This window comes from Aspergillus brasiliensis, assembly GCF_001889945.1.
Source record: "Aspergillus brasiliensis CBS 101740 unplaced genomic scaffold ASPBRscaffold_8, whole genome shotgun sequence".
NCBI lineage: Eukaryota > Fungi > Ascomycota > Eurotiomycetes > Eurotiales > Aspergillaceae > Aspergillus > Aspergillus brasiliensis.
Genome location: NW_027137449.1, coordinates 67,222 through 87,691, shown reverse-complemented (window position 1 = coordinate 87,691; position 20,470 = coordinate 67,222). Strand labels below are relative to the sequence as shown.

General features: G+C 50.7%; 10 protein-coding genes across 10 annotated transcripts; 6 read left to right on the top strand and 4 right to left on the bottom strand.

Annotated features, from left to right (window-relative positions):
- Positions 1 to 8: 8 nt before the first annotated feature.
- ASPBRDRAFT_617212 (acyl-CoA dehydrogenase family protein) lies at positions 9 to 1,954 on the bottom strand. Its single transcript, XM_067628329.1, has 2 exons — positions 1,257 to 1,954; positions 9 to 1,212 (listed from the first exon to the last, which is right to left on the bottom strand). Exons 1-2 carry the CDS (start codon positions 1,587 to 1,589, stop codon positions 223 to 225), a joined length of 1,323 nt encoding a protein of 440 aa, XP_067477554.1. The 5' UTR covers positions 1,590 to 1,954; the 3' UTR covers positions 9 to 222.
- A 1,789-nt stretch (positions 1,955 to 3,743) lies between these two features.
- ASPBRDRAFT_128191 (uncharacterized protein) lies at positions 3,744 to 5,134 on the top strand (the record flags this gene model as incomplete). Its single annotated transcript, XM_067618038.1, has 3 exons — positions 3,744 to 3,858; positions 3,910 to 4,180; positions 4,267 to 5,134. The coding sequence occupies 3 exons, from the start codon at positions 3,744 to 3,746 to the stop codon at positions 5,132 to 5,134; spliced, it is 1,254 nt and encodes a 417-aa protein (XP_067477553.1).
- A 478-nt stretch (positions 5,135 to 5,612) lies between these two features.
- Positions 5,613 to 7,298, top strand: ASPBRDRAFT_617318 (alcohol dehydrogenase family protein). Its single transcript, XM_067628330.1, has 3 exons — positions 5,613 to 6,209; positions 6,268 to 7,046; positions 7,100 to 7,298. Exons 1-3 carry the CDS (start codon positions 6,091 to 6,093, stop codon positions 7,153 to 7,155), a joined length of 954 nt encoding a protein of 317 aa, XP_067477552.1. The 5' UTR covers positions 5,613 to 6,090; the 3' UTR covers positions 7,156 to 7,298.
- A 755-nt stretch (positions 7,299 to 8,053) lies between these two features.
- On the bottom strand, positions 8,054 to 9,234 carry ASPBRDRAFT_31212 (isopenicillin N synthase family dioxygenase; the record flags this gene model as incomplete). Its single annotated transcript, XM_067622875.1, has 3 exons — positions 8,054 to 8,104; positions 8,161 to 8,807; positions 8,859 to 9,234. The coding sequence occupies 3 exons, from the start codon at positions 9,232 to 9,234 to the stop codon at positions 8,054 to 8,056; spliced, it is 1,074 nt and encodes a 357-aa protein (XP_067477551.1).
- A 343-nt stretch (positions 9,235 to 9,577) lies between these two features.
- On the top strand, positions 9,578 to 11,719 carry ASPBRDRAFT_617321 (nucleobase cation symporter-1 family protein). Its single transcript, XM_067628331.1, has 6 exons — positions 9,578 to 10,110; positions 10,158 to 10,262; positions 10,310 to 10,685; positions 10,747 to 10,889; positions 10,949 to 11,019; positions 11,066 to 11,719. The coding sequence occupies exons 1-6, from the start codon at positions 9,668 to 9,670 to the stop codon at positions 11,605 to 11,607; spliced, it is 1,680 nt and encodes a 559-aa protein (XP_067477550.1). The 5' UTR covers positions 9,578 to 9,667; the 3' UTR covers positions 11,608 to 11,719.
- A 112-nt stretch (positions 11,720 to 11,831) lies between these two features.
- On the bottom strand, positions 11,832 to 13,043 carry ASPBRDRAFT_128583 (uncharacterized protein; the record flags this gene model as incomplete). The annotated part of the gene is made up of 2 exons (XM_067618073.1): positions 11,832 to 12,678; positions 12,730 to 13,043. The coding sequence occupies 2 exons, from the start codon at positions 13,041 to 13,043 to the stop codon at positions 11,832 to 11,834; spliced, it is 1,161 nt and encodes a 386-aa protein (XP_067477549.1).
- Positions 13,044 to 13,634: 591 nt separating this feature from the next.
- ASPBRDRAFT_617380 (uncharacterized protein) lies at positions 13,635 to 14,139 on the top strand. The gene is made up of 3 exons (XM_067628332.1): positions 13,635 to 13,657; positions 13,771 to 13,839; positions 13,915 to 14,139. The coding sequence occupies exons 2-3, from the start codon at positions 13,800 to 13,802 to the stop codon at positions 14,103 to 14,105; spliced, it is 231 nt and encodes a 76-aa protein (XP_067477548.1). The 5' UTR covers positions 13,635 to 13,657; positions 13,771 to 13,799; the 3' UTR covers positions 14,106 to 14,139.
- ASPBRDRAFT_676914 (uncharacterized protein) lies at positions 13,942 to 14,900 on the top strand (the record flags this gene model as incomplete). The annotated part of the gene is made up of 2 exons (XM_067628938.1): positions 13,942 to 14,573; positions 14,662 to 14,900. The coding sequence occupies exons 1-2, from the start codon at positions 14,216 to 14,218 to the stop codon at positions 14,898 to 14,900; spliced, it is 597 nt and encodes a 198-aa protein (XP_067477547.1). The 5' UTR covers positions 13,942 to 14,215.
- Positions 14,901 to 15,527: 627 nt separating this feature from the next.
- ASPBRDRAFT_676912 (uncharacterized protein) lies at positions 15,528 to 16,447 on the top strand (the record flags this gene model as incomplete). Its single annotated transcript, XM_067628937.1, has 3 exons — positions 15,528 to 15,647; positions 15,868 to 16,183; positions 16,248 to 16,447. Coding segments are annotated over 3 exons (636 nt in total), but the record flags the coding sequence as incomplete, so codon positions are not given.
- Positions 16,448 to 18,614: 2,167 nt separating this feature from the next.
- ASPBRDRAFT_76066 (uncharacterized protein) lies at positions 18,615 to 20,355 on the bottom strand. The gene is made up of 2 exons (XM_067629303.1): positions 20,045 to 20,355; positions 18,615 to 19,989 (listed from the first exon to the last, which is right to left on the bottom strand). Exons 1-2 carry the CDS (start codon positions 20,303 to 20,305, stop codon positions 18,712 to 18,714), a joined length of 1,539 nt encoding a protein of 512 aa, XP_067477545.1. The 5' UTR covers positions 20,306 to 20,355; the 3' UTR covers positions 18,615 to 18,711.
- Positions 20,356 to 20,470: the final 115 nt, after the last annotated feature.

Below are 20,470 nucleotides of genomic sequence, written 5' to 3'. Positions count from 1 at the left end.
ACGGCACTGGAATTAGCTTTTGCAGTGCAGCTCAGCGGAGCCCTGTGCACCCTGTCCAGCAAATGAAGATCAGTAAGATAACTGAGCTCGTTGATAAGATCTCCAGGAAGTGGAACGATAGCAATCTGGCAGAGGCTTCAAGGCAGTAAGTTGTGCTGTGACAATTGCTATTCACATGACATGTCATCGACACTAGTATACACCTTATTCAGGATCATTCAGCTACATCTTCGACTGCTTCAATTTCCTCTCCCCCATTTGATAGACTTTCACCAATTGTCGCACGGCCAGGTCGAGCAGAACATCCTCACTACCGCCCGGAATCCGGGCAGCCGGCACCTCTCGTAGAATCGACTCGACCAGCTCACCCTGGCCGCTTTGCGTCAACCCGGCTCCTCCAAATAGGAGAACTGCGCACTGCGCACACTCGTTCAACACCATCCCCGCCTTGGCCTTGGCGAGGGCAGTGATTCCACCCAGCTTACGATCGGCCTCCTCTTTGGGCAAGTGACACAGTTGGTAGAGAAGCTGCTCGACAAAGGCCCACAGTGTTTCTAACTCAGCGCCGGCCTTCGCCAGGCGGTTTCGAACCACCGGCTGGTCCATAAGTGTCTTGCCAAAGGCCTCGCGCTTCAGACAATAATGGAAAGCGGTGGACAGAGCCACGCGAGCCTGGCGGGTGACGCCGACCGCGATTGAAAGGCGTTCGTGGTTGAAATTCGTCATGATCATTCGCATGCCATCTCCTTCATGACCGACCAGATTTCCCACAGGCACTTTCACGTCGTCCAATTCGATGTAGGTGGTTCCACTGGTGATCGGTCCGGTGACCTTGAGCGGGCGCATTGTGACGCCGGGGTGCCCCTTCAATGGCACGACCAGGACGGAGAGACCCGATGCCCCCGGGCCCCCGGTGCGAACGGCCATGGTCGCAAAGTCGGACCAGATTCCGTTAGTGATCCACTTCTTCGCGCCATTAACCAGGTAATACTGTCCGTCCGACGTTTTGGTGGCTGTCGTGGTGATGTTGGCAACATCGCTGCCTGCCTCCGGCTCCGTAATGGCGATACAGCAGCGCTTGCGACCAGTCAGGAGATCCGGAAGAAAGCGTTCCTGCAGCTCCGGGCTGCCATACTTCAAAATCGGCGGAATCGCAAAGTTGAAACCAGCGTTCAGGGACGAACCGGGCCCAGCCATACCGGATCGCGCCATCTGAAGCTGTCAGTAAGGCCCTGCCATGTAACAGGGATACCTACCTCGTCGAAATAGATTCCCGTGTACATATAGTCCCACTCTTCCACCTTGACCCCCAGGATGTCGGCAATTCCCAGGCGCTTGAGCCAGTCCACCGGCAAGGGTGCGCCTATGTTCGGGAGTAGCATGTTATGCTTACAGAACGTATGGAAGACATGCTCGGGGACCTGCCCGGCCTTCTCATACTCGGCAGCATGGCTGTGCAGATGTTCCCAGAAGAATTCGCGACACGCTTTTTGAAAGCGGCGATGGCCCGGCGAGTAATAGGGCGAAGGGAGACCGCAGAGATATGGCGGCTCGGAAAATGGAATTGGATTAGCAGACAATTGCGACATTGTGACGGTTATGAGCTAGTATACGAAAACAACCTCCGTGGCTTCGATCGAAATTCGAATGGGATATAAAGGCTTGTTGGCAGGGAGGCATAAGCGGCATATCCGAGTCGGGGTTGGCCATCCCCGCATTGTGAAGCCTCGGTCAACTCATCCCGAGGTCAGTCACGTGTCCTCACGGCCGCAAGAGGAGAAAGATCAACATCATGGACGTTCTTCAGAGTTGTTCCTCGTGAAAAGCAGAGTCAAGAGCGCGAATGTGACGGAACAGGATCTGTATGTGTCACCCATCGTGGAACACTACTGAGCAGGCAACTCTCTGACTCCACCGACTGGGATTGGGTTCGGCCGGATCGCGGACAAGCTTGGGAGCCACTTGGTCCTTGCTCAGCACCACCGGGAGAGCTGTGAAATTCCTGACTGAGTTATTTGCTACCATCGTGAGCCGGGGGTCGATGGCGTAAGACTAAAGGACAACCAATCCAACCGGTGCAGTTGGACCTGCCATCGGGAACGAATGCAATAGTAGTTGTTGATATGCTTATCAGTCGCTGCGCCCAATGGCCCCGGGATATCCCTGGCTGAAAAGCATGTCTCATTTCATGCGTTAGTCCATCTCTTCTATGCCTTGGGATGGTTAGATGAGATACCAGGGTGCCTGTCAGCGCCCCGCCTGTAAATTGGCCAGGAGGGATGCGTTCATCTGCTCCCGCGCTCAGTCAGGACCTTGCAGGGGAGGTGCAAATCCTGAGTCTCTCATGTCGAATCGCGTTTGATCTTCCCATCTGATTATATACCCTCCTCCACCGGCTTCCCACTCTTGACTGCCAGCTGATCCGTGAATTGCTTGTTTGCTTGGTACTTTGTTTCACATCGGACATCCGGTGTCAAATGAAATGTGGAAAGGTCCCTCTCTGCTGGAGATGGAAGATGAAGCTCTCCGATTGGTGGATAACCGAGATCCGCAGCGGAGCAATTAGTCATGTGCCGTTGGTCGGTCACGCCGAAACGTGGCCCAATCGGGCTTGGTGCGATCACGGGGCCCACGAGATCCCAAATGAACGAGGTCCGACAGGGCAATGCAAAAGGTGGCATGATTCAGGTTCAGTGAACAAACAGAATGAGGGATAACTTAGCCCATCCCTGCTGCTATATCATATCCAACTTACTACCTCCCTGCTTGCGACTGTTCTAGCCAGGAACGATCGACATATTGCATCATGTATCATCGGAAGTGTCAACTGAAGCGAGCTGACGAAGCCGGCTACAGCAGGAACACTCTTTGCATCAGCTGAATCCCTTGGGTGGTCGCCATCGCTGCCCACATCATAGAGCCGATCCTGATGCCAAGAAGCTGACGGATGGTTCGTTCCCTCGAGGGGACCAGCACAGACCGGGCACGATCACAATTGGTTGCGGACGGCGAATCATGACTGGGACGGGATTTCCGACAACTCCGACATATTGGATCCTACGCGATGGGATCGTTTAGCGGGTCCACTCCGGTCAAACGGGCCCTCAGATGGCCCTTTGGACGACCAGGGATCGCGAGGGCGTAGCTGAACACTAGAGTCTGGGCCACCGTCGCGGAATCACCTAGGTGGGGGCGCAATTCGTCGACTTAATATACGTGAACTTATTGTCTCCATACACAGCCCACCATTGGTGCCCCCTCCCCCCCAAATCAATCGCTTCCACAATGGACGCTGGGAGTCAGCCTTCAGCAATCAGCATCCCTGCCTAGTCGGTTTACACACTGCAAATCTCTGCCGCGGAGTTCCACGCATGCGGGTAAAGTAGTGGACCACCCTGTCAACAGCCTTCAAGCGTTAAATGACGGCACAGTTTCGGAATGTCACGCAGCTGTGCCAATCGCATGGCACGTCAGCCGCAGTCGGCTTCTCCATCGATTTGGCGCAATCGGAAGCGCATGCTGGCCCAAAATCCTGCCAGGGGTCATTGGACCGGCTAAAATATAAGGCCTCTGGGGGAAGGGCTGGCCAAAACACATTTTGCTTCTTATGTCACGGTTCAGATCTAGAGCGACAACAGAGCTAGTCCTCCCTTGCTATCATCTGCAGTACCGTTGCAGTACCATTGCTATACCATTTGCAGCCTACACATTCAATAGATTTTCCACTGCTAGTCTGATACGCCATGGGTTCACTGTCCCCTGTACAGGATAGCATCAAGCACGTTTCGCGGAAGGAATTGTACACCGATTTCCGTAAACGCATGGATTTTCTGCGGTTATTCCTTGACTTCACGGATGGTACAACCTAAATCTGGTGTGGAATGGCAAGAGTGCTAATCGCTTGCCCAGATGACATTATTGTCTTCAACAAAGGTGCCAAATTCCTCAAGGCTGCCTTACCGGTCCTTACCCATCGTCTATATGCGAAAATGCTCGAATTCGATATAACGGCCCGCGCCTTGCGGGTGCGAAGCACTGAATCAGAAGCCCAAGTCGACGAATACTTCACCCTGGACGGTCCGCACGTGCAGCGGAGGAAGATCTTCTGGAAGTGGTATTTGACCCGATTGTTTTCCGACCCCAGCCGGCTCGAATATTGGGAGTACCTGGATAAGGTTGGGTAAGTCTACTGAGCTGATTCTCCTGAGTGCAGACCTCGTGCAAGAACCATCAGGCAGATATGCTGATTCCATATCCGGGACTCAGGAAAATGCACACAGGTAAAATTCTGATGCACCCACTGAAGATCGAGTACATGCATATGAACACGTGCCTGGGGTATGTCAAGGAGCTGGCATACGAAACAATATCCGGACATCCAGATATGTCATATCCGTTCAAATTTGCTCTCATAAGAGCCCTGAACAAAATCATGACCATCCAAAACGACCTAATTTCGAGGTGCTATATCCGCGAAGGCCAAGAGTTTGACCACCACTCCCCGAACCCAGCTGAGGCGCCGACCATGGGCGGAGCGCCGCCACACACCGACACTGGATCGAGTACCGACTCCTGTGTTTCAGACACAAGATCCACCGCAGATACCCGCTCTAGTACCGATTCCCGATCTATCCCCGACTCCCGCTCTTGCGCGGACATACAATCCAACCCGGATGCGCGGTCAATCACCGAGAGCAGGCCAAACACTGGTGGTGGGTCGACGGCGGAGACGGAATCTATGGCAGATTCTCGAACAAATGCCGACACGTGTTCCATTCCGGATTCCACTGCAAATAGTGAAGCCTCTTCCGTGGCGAATGAGAAACAGCTTCACCCCCGTTGTCTAGTCCCTGGGCTGAGCCATTCCAGACCCACTTCCAGCAAAGGGTCTGTTCCCAGTCTACGAGATCGCAGCGCCAGTTTCGATCTGTCCCGGGTGCAAACTGCAAGTGACTCGATAAGCTCCTGCGATCCCCCGTCCACGGCGGGCAGTAGCCAGCGGCTAGGCCCAAGTTATGCTGGCACGGCCACCGGATTCACTTCACCCTTTACTGTAGACCAGCTCGGGCAATCATTTGAGACGAAGATCTGGTCGGCAAAACCGAAACAAAAGTGGTTCAAAGCGTCTGAATAGTTCCTTTCCCTTGAATATTGATTCCCCATGCTTTTACTTTTAGTTGTCTTCAGCCGGTCAGTGGCGTTTCATGCTTGGCGGATTATATCTATACCTTTGCGCTGGTGTGTATATTTGAGTCTTGTCTGGATAAAGCAATATTACAGGAATTTACTCCAAATTGTCTACTATAATTTTGACGGTCTGAGTACGCATTGAACTTAGGAAAATCCTCACAACGATATGATGTCACCTAGTAAAGGGGATGACCCTCACTACTCCCCCTTCGCGGAGATGTCTCCGACTGCCCGATATCTCGGACGAACACCCCCTGATAGACTCTATCTCCAAGCTTGGGGGGTGAGAATTACGCAAATCGACTGTCCGACTGTCAGCCTAATTATTTGCGGGGCCCCCTAGTGCACGTAACCGACGATAATTTGGAACCCCCCACACCTCGCATACGTACTTCGGATCCTGCCACGTCCCGAGGTACAACTGTTAGTGCCAAACAGCTGAAGTCGCTCTGTGGCAGTGTCTTCTCGAGGAGAGCGTTAGAAAGGGAGGAGCGATTTCATTAACTTATGCTCAGCTTTTCCCCGTTGCTTCTATATTAATTGTCTTGTGGATAACAGGCTACATGTTGGAAGTATATCCCCTCGCGGGGGAGGTGCAGAACTGACCTTTCCCGGACAAATTTCCGAGCGCTTCAATAAGTATCGCGACTTTTTCTGCGATACATACAGAACGGCTGTTGGTCATTAGTATCTTTAGAAGATGGCAGACTTAGGCGCACTCGACATTCTTATGATCTGCCAGTGAGTCTCGTCCATTCCGCCCCATCCCTGCCAACCGAGGTCCGGGGATTCGAGAAGCGGGGAGTGGCACCACCATTACAACAACACCACTTCGTCCTCGACGTCGCACACCTCTTACTTTCCTCTTCGTTTCTCATCGCTACGACTGTATCAACAAGCATGCAAGCCGTCGTCTTCAAAGGACCTCTCGAGGTTGCTCTCGAGCAGCGTCCCATCCCTCAGATCCAGGATCCAACCGACGTGATCGTCAAAGTCCGCTACACGGCACTATGTGGGAGGTATGTCTTCAACTGCCCGAAACACAGAATCATCTTACTAACGCGCTGTATACCACAGTGAACTGCACGTCTTCCGCGGCCATCAACCCTCCACGACTGGCTTCATCATGGGCCACGAGTTCACCGGAGAAATTGTCGAAACTGGTTCAGAAGTACAGAACTTCCATACGGGCGATCTAGTCGTCTCGCCATTTACTGTGAGCTGCGGGGAATGTTTCTACTGCGTGCGCGGTTGTTCCTCTCGCTGCGCTAAAAGCCAACTCTACGGCTCTGCGGTCCTGGATGGCGGACAGGCCGATTACGTCCGTGTCCCGCTGGCAGACTCCACGCTGGTCGCTGCGCCGAAGGAAATTGATGAGAAAAAGCTAGTTCTGATGGCTGATATTTTTCCGACGGGATATTTTGCCGCTAACAATGCCTTCAAGGGGATGGATGAGGCCACAGTGCAGGAGAGTACGGTGGTGCTGTTTGGCTGTGGACCGGTGGGAATCTGTGCTTTGGTCAGTGCACTGGAATATCGGCCGAAGCATCTTATCGCCATCGATAGTGTTCCGGATCGGTTGGAATTGGCGGGAAGGTTAGGAGCTGAACCGTGGAATTTCCAAACGCAGGCGGATGGGTTGAAGGAGAGGGTGAAGGAGTTGACGGATGGGAGAGGAGCCGATGTGGCAATTGAGGTGGTGGGACATAGCAGTGCGTTGGCTATGGCGTTTGAGATGTTGCGGCCCTGGGGGCGCATCTCGAGTGTGGGAGTGCATAATGGCGAGATTCCGTGGACGGGCAATCAGGCCTACGGAAAGAACCTCCAAATTCAAATGGGGCGGTGCCCGGTTCGCAGTAGGTGAAACCCTTCCTATTATGTGTGTCATTATGATACTGATATGGTCTAGGTACTTTTGAGGATGCACTGAAGCTGCTGGTTCAGAAGCAAGATACTCTCGAGTAAGCCAATTTGGTGGTCGGATGCGGGATTGTATCTATTCATGCTAACGATGTGTCCAGTTTCATGGTGACTGACGTTCGACCACTGTCGAAGGCTATTCAGGCGTACGTATGCCTTACTTGACACTCATATCAAGGCTAATAATTGATAGATACGATGACTTTAACCATATGCGATCACAGAAGATCATTTTCGAGGGCGGAAAGTGAGCGTTTCAAGCGGGTAGGAGTTGACTGTGGCGGCTGTTGCATTATGGTGGAGAATGATTTGCATGGAAGCTTCCAATATTGTTATGCTTTTCCCGCTTAGCAGTCAATCTTATTTGCATATGTTAAATTTGCAGCTGCATGTTGCAGTATGGTGGTATTGCTATGGTGTGTTGTCCGTCCTGACTCGTTGATGGACTGCAGGTAATGAAGACTCGTTTGAGTATATGGGTATTGATACCTATCAAGACTGTATATCGGTAAAAAGCGAGCTAGGGAGTATAAATTACCGAGACAGCGAAGGCAGTGTTTCTTGGAAATGGACCCAAGTCACATGTCAGAGTCAGGCTAGCAAATATCGGCCTGGTCCCTCGAATCTACGTATCTCTTCACTTCCCCATCCTTCTCCCACCCCTTCACACAGACATGGAAGCGTCCAAATAAGTACATTACTGCTTTGATTGCCGATCACCACCTTTCATGAACGTATCTTCAAGAACTTTCCTCTGAAACCTCTATTGGAAGTTGTTTTATGTAGCAATGGTCTCCGCTACAACAGGGAGGCTATAGGCTAAGTGAGCCACTCAGGATGAACTGACTGCACTAACTACAGTGAGTTAGCGACTCAAATATGTGTTTGATTGATAAACACTTTTTCCATTTTACAACGAAAACCATGCCCAAAGATTCCCTCCTCATGCAGTGGCCGGCTTTCCTCGAGCAAGGGCCAGTCGATCACGGTGCCACTACACCCGTTAGCGAATATCGATTTGAAGCCATTCTTTAAATCAAAACGACCTACCTTCCCACAAGAGATGGGCTCGTAAAGAGCCGGGTGGTCTTCATCGACACATGACGGTACAACCTGACACACCGACTCGGGGTTGAACCCGCAAAAAAATGGCATCGAATACCGTGATTCACTCTGTCGATTATATACTCTGTGCACTGTGGACCTGAACCGATTGTTGGATAGACGCTGCAGAAAATCCCCGATGTTGACAACAAGCGTGCCCGGGATGGGACGGGCGTCCAACCATTCGTCAGAGGATGAGAGAACCTGCAGACCTCCAGACATATCCTGCCAAAGTAGGGTGAAACATTGTATATCTGTATGCGAGCCAATGCCGACGTCTATGCTTCCCCCATTGAGTTCGGATTCGGGAATACCGGGGTAGTGTATGTAGAGGCCGTCCGCACCAGGGTGGGTAACTACGTTATCGAAATAGTCTTCAGGAAGATCCAAGGCAAGCGCAAATATGCGGACCAATCTTCTCGCCAAGGCCAAACGTGCCTGCCAGAAGGAAATGGTGGTTTCGCGAAAATTTGGGAGATGTGCGGTCCCAGCCCAGAGGGGCGAATCATCCCAGGTGCGATCTTCTGGGGTTTCTGGTCCCGCGGCCGGGTCATTGCGGGCGTTGTAGCGCAGGGAAAACGTCTCTTTCCGGTCTGTCACTCAGAGTCAATGAACCGTCGCCCTCTATTTGCTGGGAGGCAGACCCTTTGTCTCGGATTTGTTAACCTGGGTAGTTCCCACCGCGTGGTATCCATCCATATTCAATAGCTTGAAGTTGGATACCTTCTCTTTCTCCTCCGCCGGTTGGTGAAAAAACGCTTTGGCTTGCGTGAGGGCGCTCGCAATCAGGTCCTCGGAGATTCCGTGATTCTTGATGTAGAAGAATCCTGTGTTCTGCGCAGCCGCACGGATCTGTCCAGCGAGTACAGTGCGCGCGTTCAGGTCGCCATCAATACCGACAAGGTCGATAATAGGGATCTCATCGTCGCTCGGCAGGCGGGGAGGGGCAGTTGACACCCTGCGGTATTCCGGTCCGTTCAGCGTCAACAGCTCGACTTGGGTATATTCGGGGCTAGCCATGGCAGTGGTAGCGGTGGTCATCTGCACGGTCGCTTTTCTGCTTTGTTTTGTTCTTGTACGGTTATTCGTCCAGTGTTATTCCTGGGGGCTGCTTAATAGGTATGAAATAACCTCCAATGGCGTGCTCGAACGGCATTCCCCGCAATCTCCTTGGCGGGAAGACGGTCAAGGCCGAATCGTTGATAAGCTGGCGATACAAACTCAATCGCCTTATTGGCCCGAGTTGTGAGGCGCCTGGCACAAGGATAGCCCAGCTTGGCCCAGATGATAAAGGAGCCTTCCCAAGCCGCTTTGGGTTACAGCCAAGAGATAAGGCGTCTGACCACTATAGAGTATCATGGCACTCCTTATCGGCTCACCTGGGCGAGGTTGATTAAATGCGGCTCAGTACCAGCGTCCAACTCGTCAAACCGCAGATTCCTGAACTCTCAAGATGCGTCCTATCTGGGAAGGGATCCATGAGCGCTTGCTTGTAAAGAGTGTGGATCAAAATGGAGACGTCCGACCCGTGGGAGTCCTTGATAATGATTCGATCCGACCAACTCCAGCAAGAGACCGGAAGTGGACGCGCCTCACATACATGTTCTTCTGGTTCTCGGCCACAGCCAATGTCAGCAACTTGTACGCCTCAAGCACCGGCGTATCCATGGGATTGACGATGTGGGAGGCCATCGCCTGCTCCTTTGCTGGCCAGTTCCTCGCAGGGTGCCTGATGGCGCTCAATGGGCGTGCTGGTGCTGTGTACCGAATCCCTTTTCCAGTTTTGTGTCGCTCGAGTTTTGGCCCTTGGGGGGCCTTCTGGCCAACCTTCAACCGGGCGGCAATGAGTATAGTCTGGAACGGGGTCAATGTTACTCAAGGAGCTCAGTGCTTATAGTAAGTGTTGCGATCTTTCATATGCACATTACTAAGGATCAACCCAGTGTTTTCCTGCATGCAATCTTCCCTTCAATCGCTCGTATCCCTGATAAGATGGGGCCCAAGTCTGCTTTGACATCTGCGCAGATGATATGCTTTCTTGTTTACTGGTAAGTGCCATGTCCACCGAGCCCGGCAAAACGCTAATAGGCGACAGGCTTGTGAACTGCGCATTTCTTGTGGTTCCTGTGCCCAAAATGAAAAAGCTAATCTACATCAAAGTGGTTGTTTACTATGGTGGCGCCTTCGCGATGTTAGCCTGGGTTGTACGCCTGGCTGGAGGCAACCCCCCTGCCCTCCACGAATCCTCGGAAATTCATGGAAGGGCCAAGAGTTGGCTTATTTGCAAGTTTCTGTTCCTGGGACTGGCCAGCTGTGGGACCTTCATTTCCAATGCTGCAGACCTCCAGCGGTACGCGAGAAAGCCTAGTGACGTGATCTTGGGACAGATCATCAGCTTTCCGCTTTCTGGATTACTTGTGGCTGTCATCGGCAATGTTATTGCTGGATGTAGCAGAAGCATATTTGGGGAGGTACGTGTCATTTTCGCTGATGTATGAACCTGCGTATAGGCCAACTGCTAAGGAAGAGCAGCTGATATGGAATCCCCTGACGTTCTTGGACAAGCTGATGGAGGGAGAAAGATACACACCGGGAAACCGGGCTGCTTGTGCTTTCATTTCATTGGCATATGTGTACTCGACTGTCTTCTCAGCCATCTTCGAGAATTCTATTCCGTATGTATGCCCGAAGCTCTGATGGCAATACCGTTTATCAATTAATCGATGCTATGCAGTGCTGGAAATGACATCGCAGCTCTCCTACCTCGCTACATAACTGTCAAACGAGGCTTCTTTATTTGTGCCAGTAAGTACACAACTTCTAGTCCAGATTTCAAGCTGATTCAATCTAGTTCTCTCATACGCTATCTGCCCATGGTATCTCCTTGCCACAGCGTCCGTATTTATTACCTTCCTCTCATCCTACCAAATATTCCTCTCTGCGATAGCTGGAGTTTTGATATGCGACTACTATCTGGTCCGACGGGGCTGGCTAGATATTCCGTCATTATACACCGCACGTTCTGATGGTGTCTACTATTTCTTCCACGGATTCAATCTACGCGGCTTCGGTGCCTACATTGTAGCCGTTGCACCAAACTTCTATGGTTTTCTGAACCAGATGGGAGTCAAGGCTCCTTTGGGTATACAGCGGTTTTACTTTGTCGCGTATCCTGTTGGTCTGCTTATTGCATTCGGGATGTATTATCTCGGATGCCTCGTATGGCCTCCTGCGGAAACAGAGAGGACAAGGAAATGGAAAGAGCCCAAAGAATACTGGGACGAATTTGACCCTGATCGCGTGGATGGGGTTGAAGCGGTGACCGTGCTGCCAGTTGTCATCAAAGGCGAGCACGGTGATAAGACTGCGTTGGATATCTCATCCGAAGTTTGAGCGGCTTATGAAAGACAGACTAGCACGCCGAGTGTCTTGAAAGCCCCGGGATTCTTTAGGGCTCTTCAAGCAGAGCTCGACCTTCCATCCAGGTGAAAGATAGAGGTCGGATGCGAGGAGCCGGCCAGGAATGGAGATTAAAGAGAGATATATATAATTCAGTATTGCGACACCCGTATTCCCCCCTTTCTAGACGCCCTTTCAGTGGTCATATGAGTCTGAAATCAGAGGTTTGCCTTGTCTTCGGGCTTTCTGCGAAGAACCTTATGAGCTTGGGTGAAAGTGTCGGTGCGAAACGCTGCCGAGGTACTCAAGTCCAACGCCAGGGCAAACGCAGTGATTAGTGCAGCGAGTCGAGCTTTCTTCCCCGGTCCACTGCAATTCATAATCTCAAGCGCCTCGCGCTGAGGGCCCAGATGGGTGCCTCCACCAACGACCGCCACCGGAAGCGATGGGATATACAGTGACAAAGTCAGAACTTTGGTCTCGTTGTTGTATTTCGGGGTGAGCTGACTCCAGCATGACTCGACGATGCTCGCCACATCCTGGCCAGTGGCGATAAAGATAGCCGTCACAACGTTCATTGGATTGATGCTGTAGCCGTGCACTCCTGCACGCGCGGTCGCAAACTGCGCCTCAACGAGGGCCCGGTAGATAGCTTCAGATGTGCACCCGAGCGTCTCTTCAGCCACCTCGTTGGTGATCGATCCCCATGCCATGGCTTCTACGCCTCGTGGTTGCGTCACATGTGACCAGCTGCCTTTCTTGTCTCCCGACATACCCCCTTCCACCATGAAGCCGCGGATCTTCAACCCGGCGGAAGAGTCCATGAGCAGGTCGCGACAGGCGCGGTGTGTGGCGATGGTGGCCATGTTTTGGCCGGCAGCGTCGCCACACGCATAGTTGAAATGCACATGAGTTTCGCATCCCACCACAGTAGGCTTCACGGCTAGCAGCTGGAGATGCCGACTGGTAGACTCGGCAACCCGTGCTAGCTCACTCTGCAAGGGCGGCATCTGCTTAGCAAAGGCCAAGGCGTCGTTGGGTGAATCAAATTTGAACACCGGGGTCCTGACGCTCAGTTAGTCGCAGCTCATCTAGATGCCTTCGTTGGCTACCTACCTGGACATGGTTTCGCTAAGAGTCATGAATTGAATACCCCCGCTTCGGCTGAATGCCTTGCATCCTCGAGTGCAGCTGGCAATCAGAGCTGCTTCAGTGGTTGCCAGCGGCGCGTATACCTCTTCGCTCTCCTCGCTGGTCTTTCCAGCTTCTCGGACAAGCAGCGGACCGGCCAATCCTACGGGTACGTGTACACAGCCAATGGCATTCTCAATATGAACTTGCGAGGGATCGACGGAATGGGCAGTGATCTCCTTAAGGTCTTTTGTAATCTGCTGAAGCTTGACACTTGTTTTTCTGACTGGCAGAGACATGGTAAGGGCTGGTGATGAGAAATAATGGCGATGATGCGCTGTTTTCGGAAAGCCAGGACTTGAGGTCTGGGCAAGCATTTATAATATAGTGTACCAGTCAGAAGGCCAGCTACACCGGCTCTCGCCTGATTGGACTCACCCACATTCCTGCCTGCAGGAACTATTAGAAGCCGGACATATCACTTGTCACCGCTCACCAATGGCATACTACTTTCCTGCTCATGTGCCACATCGTGACCCCAAAGCGTATCCACTACCCGATAAGCAGTCCAGCCACACCCGGTTCTGCAAAGATCAACCGACTAGTCTAATATATTGTTGAACACTCTGATCTACACTCCTATAAGACCTGAAATGCCTTATTCGGGTTACCTCGGTCTAGATTCTTCATTCGCTTTCGTGGGAAATTGCTTTTACTTGATCTTTTCTTTTTCTTCCTATCGATCGCTTTTCTCGTCCATCTTTCGATTCTGTTTTCTTGGCGGCTGTAAGATCCGCGCAAGCAACTAAACATATTTGGGGACTCATATCTGCATCGCAATTGTGCAAGTGGTTGGTCGAATTTGATTCGCAAGGTATACGTTTTCATGATTGTTCATGGACACTCAATTGTGGTACGGCTTTGAGATAGAGTTTGTTAGACCAGATGCAGCAGAACAAGGAAGATCCCTTTGGACCTTAGTAGTTTAGTTTGACTTTCGCTAATCTCTTTCTCTCCCATTAACAGCTCAGCTAGATTGGAATCAAAGAAAAAGAATGAAGCGACAAGCAGAGAGGAAGAGAGAAGAAAGGCCAGGTATCTTCCCCGACTATTGCTACATTCGAAAGCCTTTTCTTCTGCTTCAAGGCATAATGCTGAATCTTTGCCCAGAACCAAGCATACTCAATCTTTCATGCATACTGATACTAGTGGTGTGTTTCTTGGATAACTCCCTCTGCCGTTTGTATAGTACTAATCTTCCTTCCATATTCATACAAATGGATCGATATCTTCCTATAGCCTATACGGGATTCATCCTCTGCTTCATCTTTCTGGATATCACTCACACGAGACATCAATAACTTATATATCTCTCTTCATTCCCCAAGTGATTCCAGCTACCCATTTCATCACTTCCTTCCCTATCAAACTCTGTGTGAGCAAGTGCAATTTTATATTCCGAAGAATCATCATGGGTGACGCTACCAACAGCTACAATTCCGAAGAGTGGGATACATATGGAAAATGGGCCCCCGAACTCGATAGGCTCCACCAGAGGGCTATGGAAGAGCAGGAAGTCGACTTGCAGAACACCAAGCTATGGAGCGGTAACGCCCTGGTGTATCTGGAGCAGCTCTTGACGACTGATTCTCTGCAGAGAAATTACGACATTCAGAGAGGAATCCGCTCTTTCCAGGAGTCAATGGACTTTCTCAATCAGATTGAATTCTACCAAGTCGTGGCCGAGCCGAAAGCCTGGCGCCATCAGACGGCGATTGGGCAGCTGGTGAGTGCCCTTGCCGGGTATGCTGAGGAATTATGGAAAATCGGTATGTTGGACCCTCACCATCCTTCCCCCCTCCTCCCCCCCGGGCTCTAAGGGAGCCATTATTAGTTAACTTACTAATTAGCCTATAGTCGGCGATGCATTCCATCTCAGCCCTGAGCATGCCGAGCAGATAATTCTGAACGACTATATCCGGTGGCGCTGGCATCTGTGTCTAGCGATCATTGATGATATTGAGAAGCAGGTGAATGATCTGGGGCACCATTTCAGCCGCTGGGCCAGAGTGACCCCTGGCGAATGGGAGGATATCTTTCCTCCGAATCGCCTTGACCTGGAGGATGGAAGTAACAACGAGGACACCTATTTTTAGCAAGGGATTTACATGAGAGTAATAAAAGTGATTTGAGATGTCATGATGAAGTTCACAGTATATTCTATCTTTACGTCGTATGCAAGACAGTATAGTTAATTTCGTATTATATTTTGAAAGAATCTGCAGAGGCGCAGCGAATTAGTGATCCATGTCTGGATAGCTGGGTGTATATGCCGCTAGATGTGGTAAAAATAATAATTACTTGGTACAAAACTTGTGCAAATGAGAGGCCCCGATGAGAGACTAGAGTGAGACAGGATCGAGCCGAGCTAGATGACAGATGAATGCGCAAGCGACCTAACGATAGCCGCAATAAGAACCCAAACTGAGGAAGTTCTATTAAAGATAGGGATGTTATTGGTCGAGACACGGGAATATCCTCAGCAGCAAAAGGGCCATTTGACGCATGAGGCACGTGAAGGATCTAAAAACGAATCTGCACCCGACGTATACGGAAATCTCCTAACTGTAGCTCACTGGCCATCAGTAACCCGGCAAGATCCTGTAGAAGCTGCTGTACTTGACTTTGAAGCAATTATAATAATAATAATTCCATCGAAAATACTACCATATTCCGTTCGCAAAGGCTTTCTGACTTACATTTCTCATCTTGCTCGAACATAGCTGAGACTAGTTTCCAATAAGCCTTGCACGTCTGTCCACGCTGAGTTACATCCTCTGCGCAGTAAAGACATAAAAGGGGACAAGTATCTGCACTCAACTGATATCAGTCATTGCGATTACGTCCTTGTGTCGCTCGAATCGTGCGCCAATCAGCAGACTGACATATCAGCAACCTTGTTACAGAGAACCTTGACTACGAGTTCAACTTTCAGATACAACCATGCTCATCAAAAAGTCTTCCGTTGCGAACACCGCACCTGAGCCTGCTCACTCAAAGGTCCACACAAGGCCCCGCAATAACTCCACTGCCACAGGCGTCGATCATGACGAAAAGCGTCAGGCATACCACGATTGGGAAACACTCTGTAACAACCTTCACGACGAGACTGTGATTGACCAAACCCTCCTTCTTTCCAGTATCATTCACGATGCAGAATGCGTCAAAGCTCGCCTGGCAACTTTTGCCCAGATTCCGGTATATCGAGCACAACACCAGGCCGACACCACCCACCGGAAATTCGTCAGAATTATGTCCAGACTCGCCGACTTGGAGTTTTTCCAGGTGGTGAAGCAGGAGAAAGCCTGGCCTCATCAGTTGGCTATTCACCATCAGTTGGCTGGATTGGACCGGTATCTTCGGGATATTGAGTCTCTTGGTGCGTTGATCCTTTCTTTCCTTTCATATATTCATGATGATGATTCAGGCTAATAAGATTTCAGTTTGGTGTGCTCGTCGGAGCTTGCCCCGGGACCACGAGAATGCCATTGCCAGTTGTCAGTCCCTTACTTGGCGCTGGTATATGTGCGTTGAGATCATTGAAGATCTGGATCGGCGCGTGACGGTTTTGTCCTTTTCTTTTCCCAAGTGGCTGCGGAAGGAGGAGACTATTCATACTTGGTGGCCACCTTTGGATGCTTGAAAAGGAATCTCCCGGGGGAAGTGTGGGAGAGTTGTGTGAAGTGCCTAGTAGTGGTGTGGATGAGTAGTTATATTTAGTAATATATTGCGATTCTGACAGGGTATTTGATTTGATCTTTCCGTATTATGTAGTATCAGCTTGAATGTAGAAAATTGAGAGTGTGCATTAGACATATGGATTTTCCAATTCGACGTTCTGGAAGTCTCGGTATCTTCCACATTCAACGAACGATAAACACGAGGTGCGTGGCTTTAGTATATAGAATGGTCAATATATTCCTCTGATATGGTAACTGCCATCAAATAATCTTATTTCATTCGTCATCTTCTCTTGAGACACGCATCTCTCCGCCTGCCTAAGCAGACACGATATATCGTTTTGGTCTAGCGGTTAGCGCGTCGACATCTCCTAATGGCTATTGAGCCAGTCTTGCTAAGCGCCTAGAAGGAAATCCCCGTCTCTTCGTATTTCATTCGGCTATATTCGCAGCAGATATGAGATGTACCAATCCAGCACGGTATACACACTTCGGCTTCTCAATGACCAAACGGGAATCTCCTCTATTTTATATATCTCTCGCAATTGACTCCCACTTTGTAGAACGATTTAGATCGCGAATAGCGGAGAACTCCCTCTCTAACGAACACCCAGTTCATTTACTCTGTCCTATCTTAAAACACATGGAAAAGTCCGCACACCGATAGGAACTTTCCTACGAAAGTTATTGCCCACGTCCCTACCAGCCAGAGGCTGTGCCACCCATCCCATGCATAAATAGGACCATCTATCCCCTCCTTCTGCTCTTTCTTTCCTCAGACTGCTCAACGGTACCAGACTGTCCATGTTGTAGCTACGAAAACAGCGTGACAATTTTGAACACCTGAAAATGTAGTGGGCGGCATGGAATATGCTCTGGTATCGTTGTTCAGGCTCCACGCTTTCCTTTGATGTGTTCCCTTTGTTTTTCCTTGGTTTTTTCTTCCAACATCATGTATATCTATCGTTTCTGTACGACAGATCTGTGTGGCATATGTTGTCTCCTATTGTTGGTGTGACTCAATGACGGAGGTCTCTGTTTACTGGGGTTGATTATCATGTCTATAAGCTTGGCCTATATGCGACTGAATAGAATCACCCATTCGAGACTCACTGTCTACATTTAACCTCGACTCTAGTGGATCGGCTGGATATTCCAGTCTATGCTTCAACGGCCAAGTCTAACGCCATTTTTTCTTTTGTTACACCTCACAAGCCTCGAGAAGGCGGTTGCAGGCAGGCTGTGGCTTGTCATCCTGAGGATATTTTCATCTTCAGCTTCTGGTTTTCGCACTCACATTTGTCTACTCCAATTCTGACCATACAAACTTATATATCTCGTGTCAGAGGAAACTTGTGGCTGGGGAGATCGGGAGTTGGAGATGGAAATATCCGAGGGTTGGCTCTATGGTTTGTTTGCGATTGTCGGATTCCCCATTCTTTCGTTCTTCCTACACATACCCTTTGCTTTATTCCCCTTATTTCTTATACCCCAGACATCCTGCCTTCCTTCCCTTCCATTCCTACCCAGCTCTTATCCCCAAGACACCTTTCCCTAATCCTCTTTGATCCTCACCTCTATTCCCTATGTTCTCCTTCTCCATCATCCACTACATCCTTTTCATAACTTTATCCCTCCTCTCTTCTATTCCACCACGTTACCCTCATCCCCAGCTCAAACTTTTACCATTCCTTCACGATATCCCCAGACCATACCCTTTCTCCTGTCTTTATACTTTCCCTTTTCCTGTCCCACCCAAAGGCTCCTGTATATTTCCTTCCACCATATCCTTCATTTCCTTACATTCTTGTTCCCTTATTCTCTCTCTTGTTTCCATTTATTCCCCATTCCCTCTCTGTTTCTGCCCCGTTTCCTTTCTTACCCCTTTGGGTGGGTTTTTTTTTTTTTATAGAAAAAGAAATAATACTACACCTTTTGAAGGGAGAAACCTAGTTTCTCCCGTTATTCAAACTCATTGTCCATCCACTGTAAACTAATCCATATAGTAACTGCCCATTGAGGCACTTAGCGTAGTTCCAACTATCCAGGTGCACACATACCTATCAATAACGAAATGTAGAAATCACTGGAGCAAGCTAGCTAACGTAATCATTAAAATTAAACGTATGCCTTTCCACTATCTAACAGGCAATCTAGCTAGGCTACACCTCTGTCCTAAACTCATCCCCATTACTCCAACACTAATCCTATAACCCTATACAGCGATCTAATGCCCCCTCTCTGCTTTCTGCCTTTCCCTCCTCAACCTCCTCTGCCTCCACCCAATCCCCCTCTGCATAATCACCCACAAACTCGGCGACACCACCGCCGAAATCAACCCCAGCGTCGTATACGACCACCCTTGGCCCATGGCCTCACTCATCGGCCCAATCGCCGCCGACGCCGCAGCGCCCAACTCACACCGAAACAAGTTACACGCTGCCGTGGCAGCAGCAGACCGACTCGGCCATAAGTCCACCAGAATGGCATTTAGAACCTGCGATGTCGCACTGAGACTCCATCCACAGATGAACAGGAGAATCACCGGCCCAGCCAGATTCACTTTATGGCCGAGGACCCAGCCGTAGGCGATCATAGATACGATACAGATGTAGTACATCGGCAGACCGACTTCCAGCCGAGCTTTCTCGATATTGAAGTTCGTGAGGTCTTGACGAACGTTGCGGAGGACAGGGAGTCCGGCTTGCGTAGCGTGGCGACGGTAGTTCCAGTCCATGAGACGGCCGGTGGTGAATGCCGAGACGATGCCGCCGGCGCCGATGGGGATGTACATGAGGCCGGTTTCGATGTTGTTGAGGTGGTAGATGTCGTGGAAGGAGGTGGTGGCTCCGGTCATGACGGCGTAGAAGCAGGCGAAGTTTAAGCCTGTGGCGAGGAGGATGACGGCCGTTTCGAGGTCGGAGATGACTTTGACTGTGGACATGGGTGAGGGGCATCGGAAGGCGTAGTTCTTGCGTACGTGAGCGAGTTTGGTTTCCTCGATGAGGAGGCCTTGGGCTTTGCGGTTGCGGTGGCGGATGGTGTCGCTGATGTTCTTGTTGGGGGTGGGGGGTGGGACGGAGCCGTCGGCGACGACTTTGCGGCAGGTTTCTGGGAGGAAGAGGAGGAGGGGGAGGAAAAAGGCGCCGGAGTAGATGAGCAGGAACCAGAATATCCAGTGCCAGTTGAGGTATTGGCTCAGGAGGCCGCCGATGATGGGGGATAGGGAGGGGCCGAGCATGCTTCCTAGGGAGGCGAAGGCGATGTATGTTCCTCGTTCGGCGGATGTCACGAGGTCGCCGACTAGGCCGTTGGCGAGGGCCACGGTGCCGCTGCTACCGGCACTTTGGAGACATCGTAGGCCGAGGAGTGAGCCGTAGTCGTTTTGGAGCCCGAGGCCCAGGTTGGCGGCGATGTAGATCGTGAAGCAGATGATGTATGCCGGGCGTCTGCCGGCGGTGTCTGAGAAGCCGGCGATTAACATGGGGGCTATGCCTTGCATGATCTGTTGTGAGGAGATAGGGTCAGTGATAGGTTTTGTGGAAGGGTTATTGACTTACAAGGTAGGTCGTGACAGTCAGGTTAATCTTGGACGTGGAGACGTTCAGCGCTGCCGCGATCGTGTCCATGGCAGGGAAGTAGATGCTGGAAGACAGAGGCGAGAAGAAGCTCGCCAGTGAGCCAGTCGCCACCATGGCTCTTTTCTGGTTGACTGTGAAGACTGAAAATGCTTCATGTCGTGATGCATGTTGTTTCGGCTCTTTCTCTAGATCGGTGCTTTTTGTTTCTGTCGCGGTGGAGGGGGGTGGATGGCTGTTCATGTTGAGCACTTCGTCTTGCAGAAACCCCTTCAAGACGTGAGAATCGAGCCTTTATCACACCTTAGCGAAGGAGAATCAAGGTCAAAGGAGTAAAAAGCAAACGATGCTCCGGTTTGTTACATTGGCAGCTGAGACTATCCCGGTACCGGCTTTCTATCCCGGAAC

What these genes read in the sequence shown, in the direction of transcription:
- ASPBRDRAFT_617212 (XM_067628329.1), bottom strand. Translation starts at nt 1,589, where the DNA reads ATGTCGCAATTGTCTGCTAATCCAATTCCATTTTCCGAGCCGCCATAT. An exon ending in CGGGAATCTATTTCGACGAG is followed by an intron (nt 1,213 to 1,256) that starts GTAGGTATCCCT and finishes TGACAGCTTCAG; the next exon opens with ATGGCGCGATCCGGTATGGC.
- ASPBRDRAFT_617318 (XM_067628330.1), top strand. Translation starts at nt 6,091, where the DNA reads ATGCAAGCCGTCGTCTTCAAAGGACCTCTCGAGGTTGCTCTCGAGCAG. An exon ending in TACACGGCACTATGTGGGAG is followed by an intron (nt 6,210 to 6,267) that starts GTATGTCTTCAA and finishes TGTATACCACAG; the next exon opens with TGAACTGCACGTCTTCCGCG. An exon ending in GGGGCGGTGCCCGGTTCGCA is followed by an intron (nt 7,047 to 7,099) that starts GTAGGTGAAACC and finishes GATATGGTCTAG; the next exon opens with GTACTTTTGAGGATGCACTG.
- ASPBRDRAFT_617321 (XM_067628331.1), top strand. Translation starts at nt 9,668, where the DNA reads ATGCGTCCTATCTGGGAAGGGATCCATGAGCGCTTGCTTGTAAAGAGT. An exon ending in CAAGGAGCTCAGTGCTTATA is followed by an intron (nt 10,111 to 10,157) that starts GTAAGTGTTGCG and finishes GGATCAACCCAG; the next exon opens with TGTTTTCCTGCATGCAATCT. An exon ending in AGGCTTCTTTATTTGTGCCA is followed by an intron (nt 11,020 to 11,065) that starts GTAAGTACACAA and finishes GATTCAATCTAG; the next exon opens with TTCTCTCATACGCTATCTGC.
- ASPBRDRAFT_617380 (XM_067628332.1), top strand. Translation starts at nt 13,800, where the DNA reads ATGAAGCGACAAGCAGAGAGGAAGAGAGAAGAAAGGCCAG. An exon ending in GAAGAGAGAAGAAAGGCCAG is followed by an intron (nt 13,840 to 13,914) that starts GTATCTTCCCCG and finishes ATCTTTGCCCAG; the next exon opens with AACCAAGCATACTCAATCTT.
- ASPBRDRAFT_76066 (XM_067629303.1), bottom strand. Translation starts at nt 20,305, where the DNA reads ATGAACAGCCATCCACCCCCCTCCACCGCGACAGAAACAAAAAGCACC. An exon ending in TGACTGTCACGACCTACCTT is followed by an intron (nt 19,990 to 20,044) that starts GTAAGTCAATAA and finishes TCCTCACAACAG; the next exon opens with ATCATGCAAGGCATAGCCCC.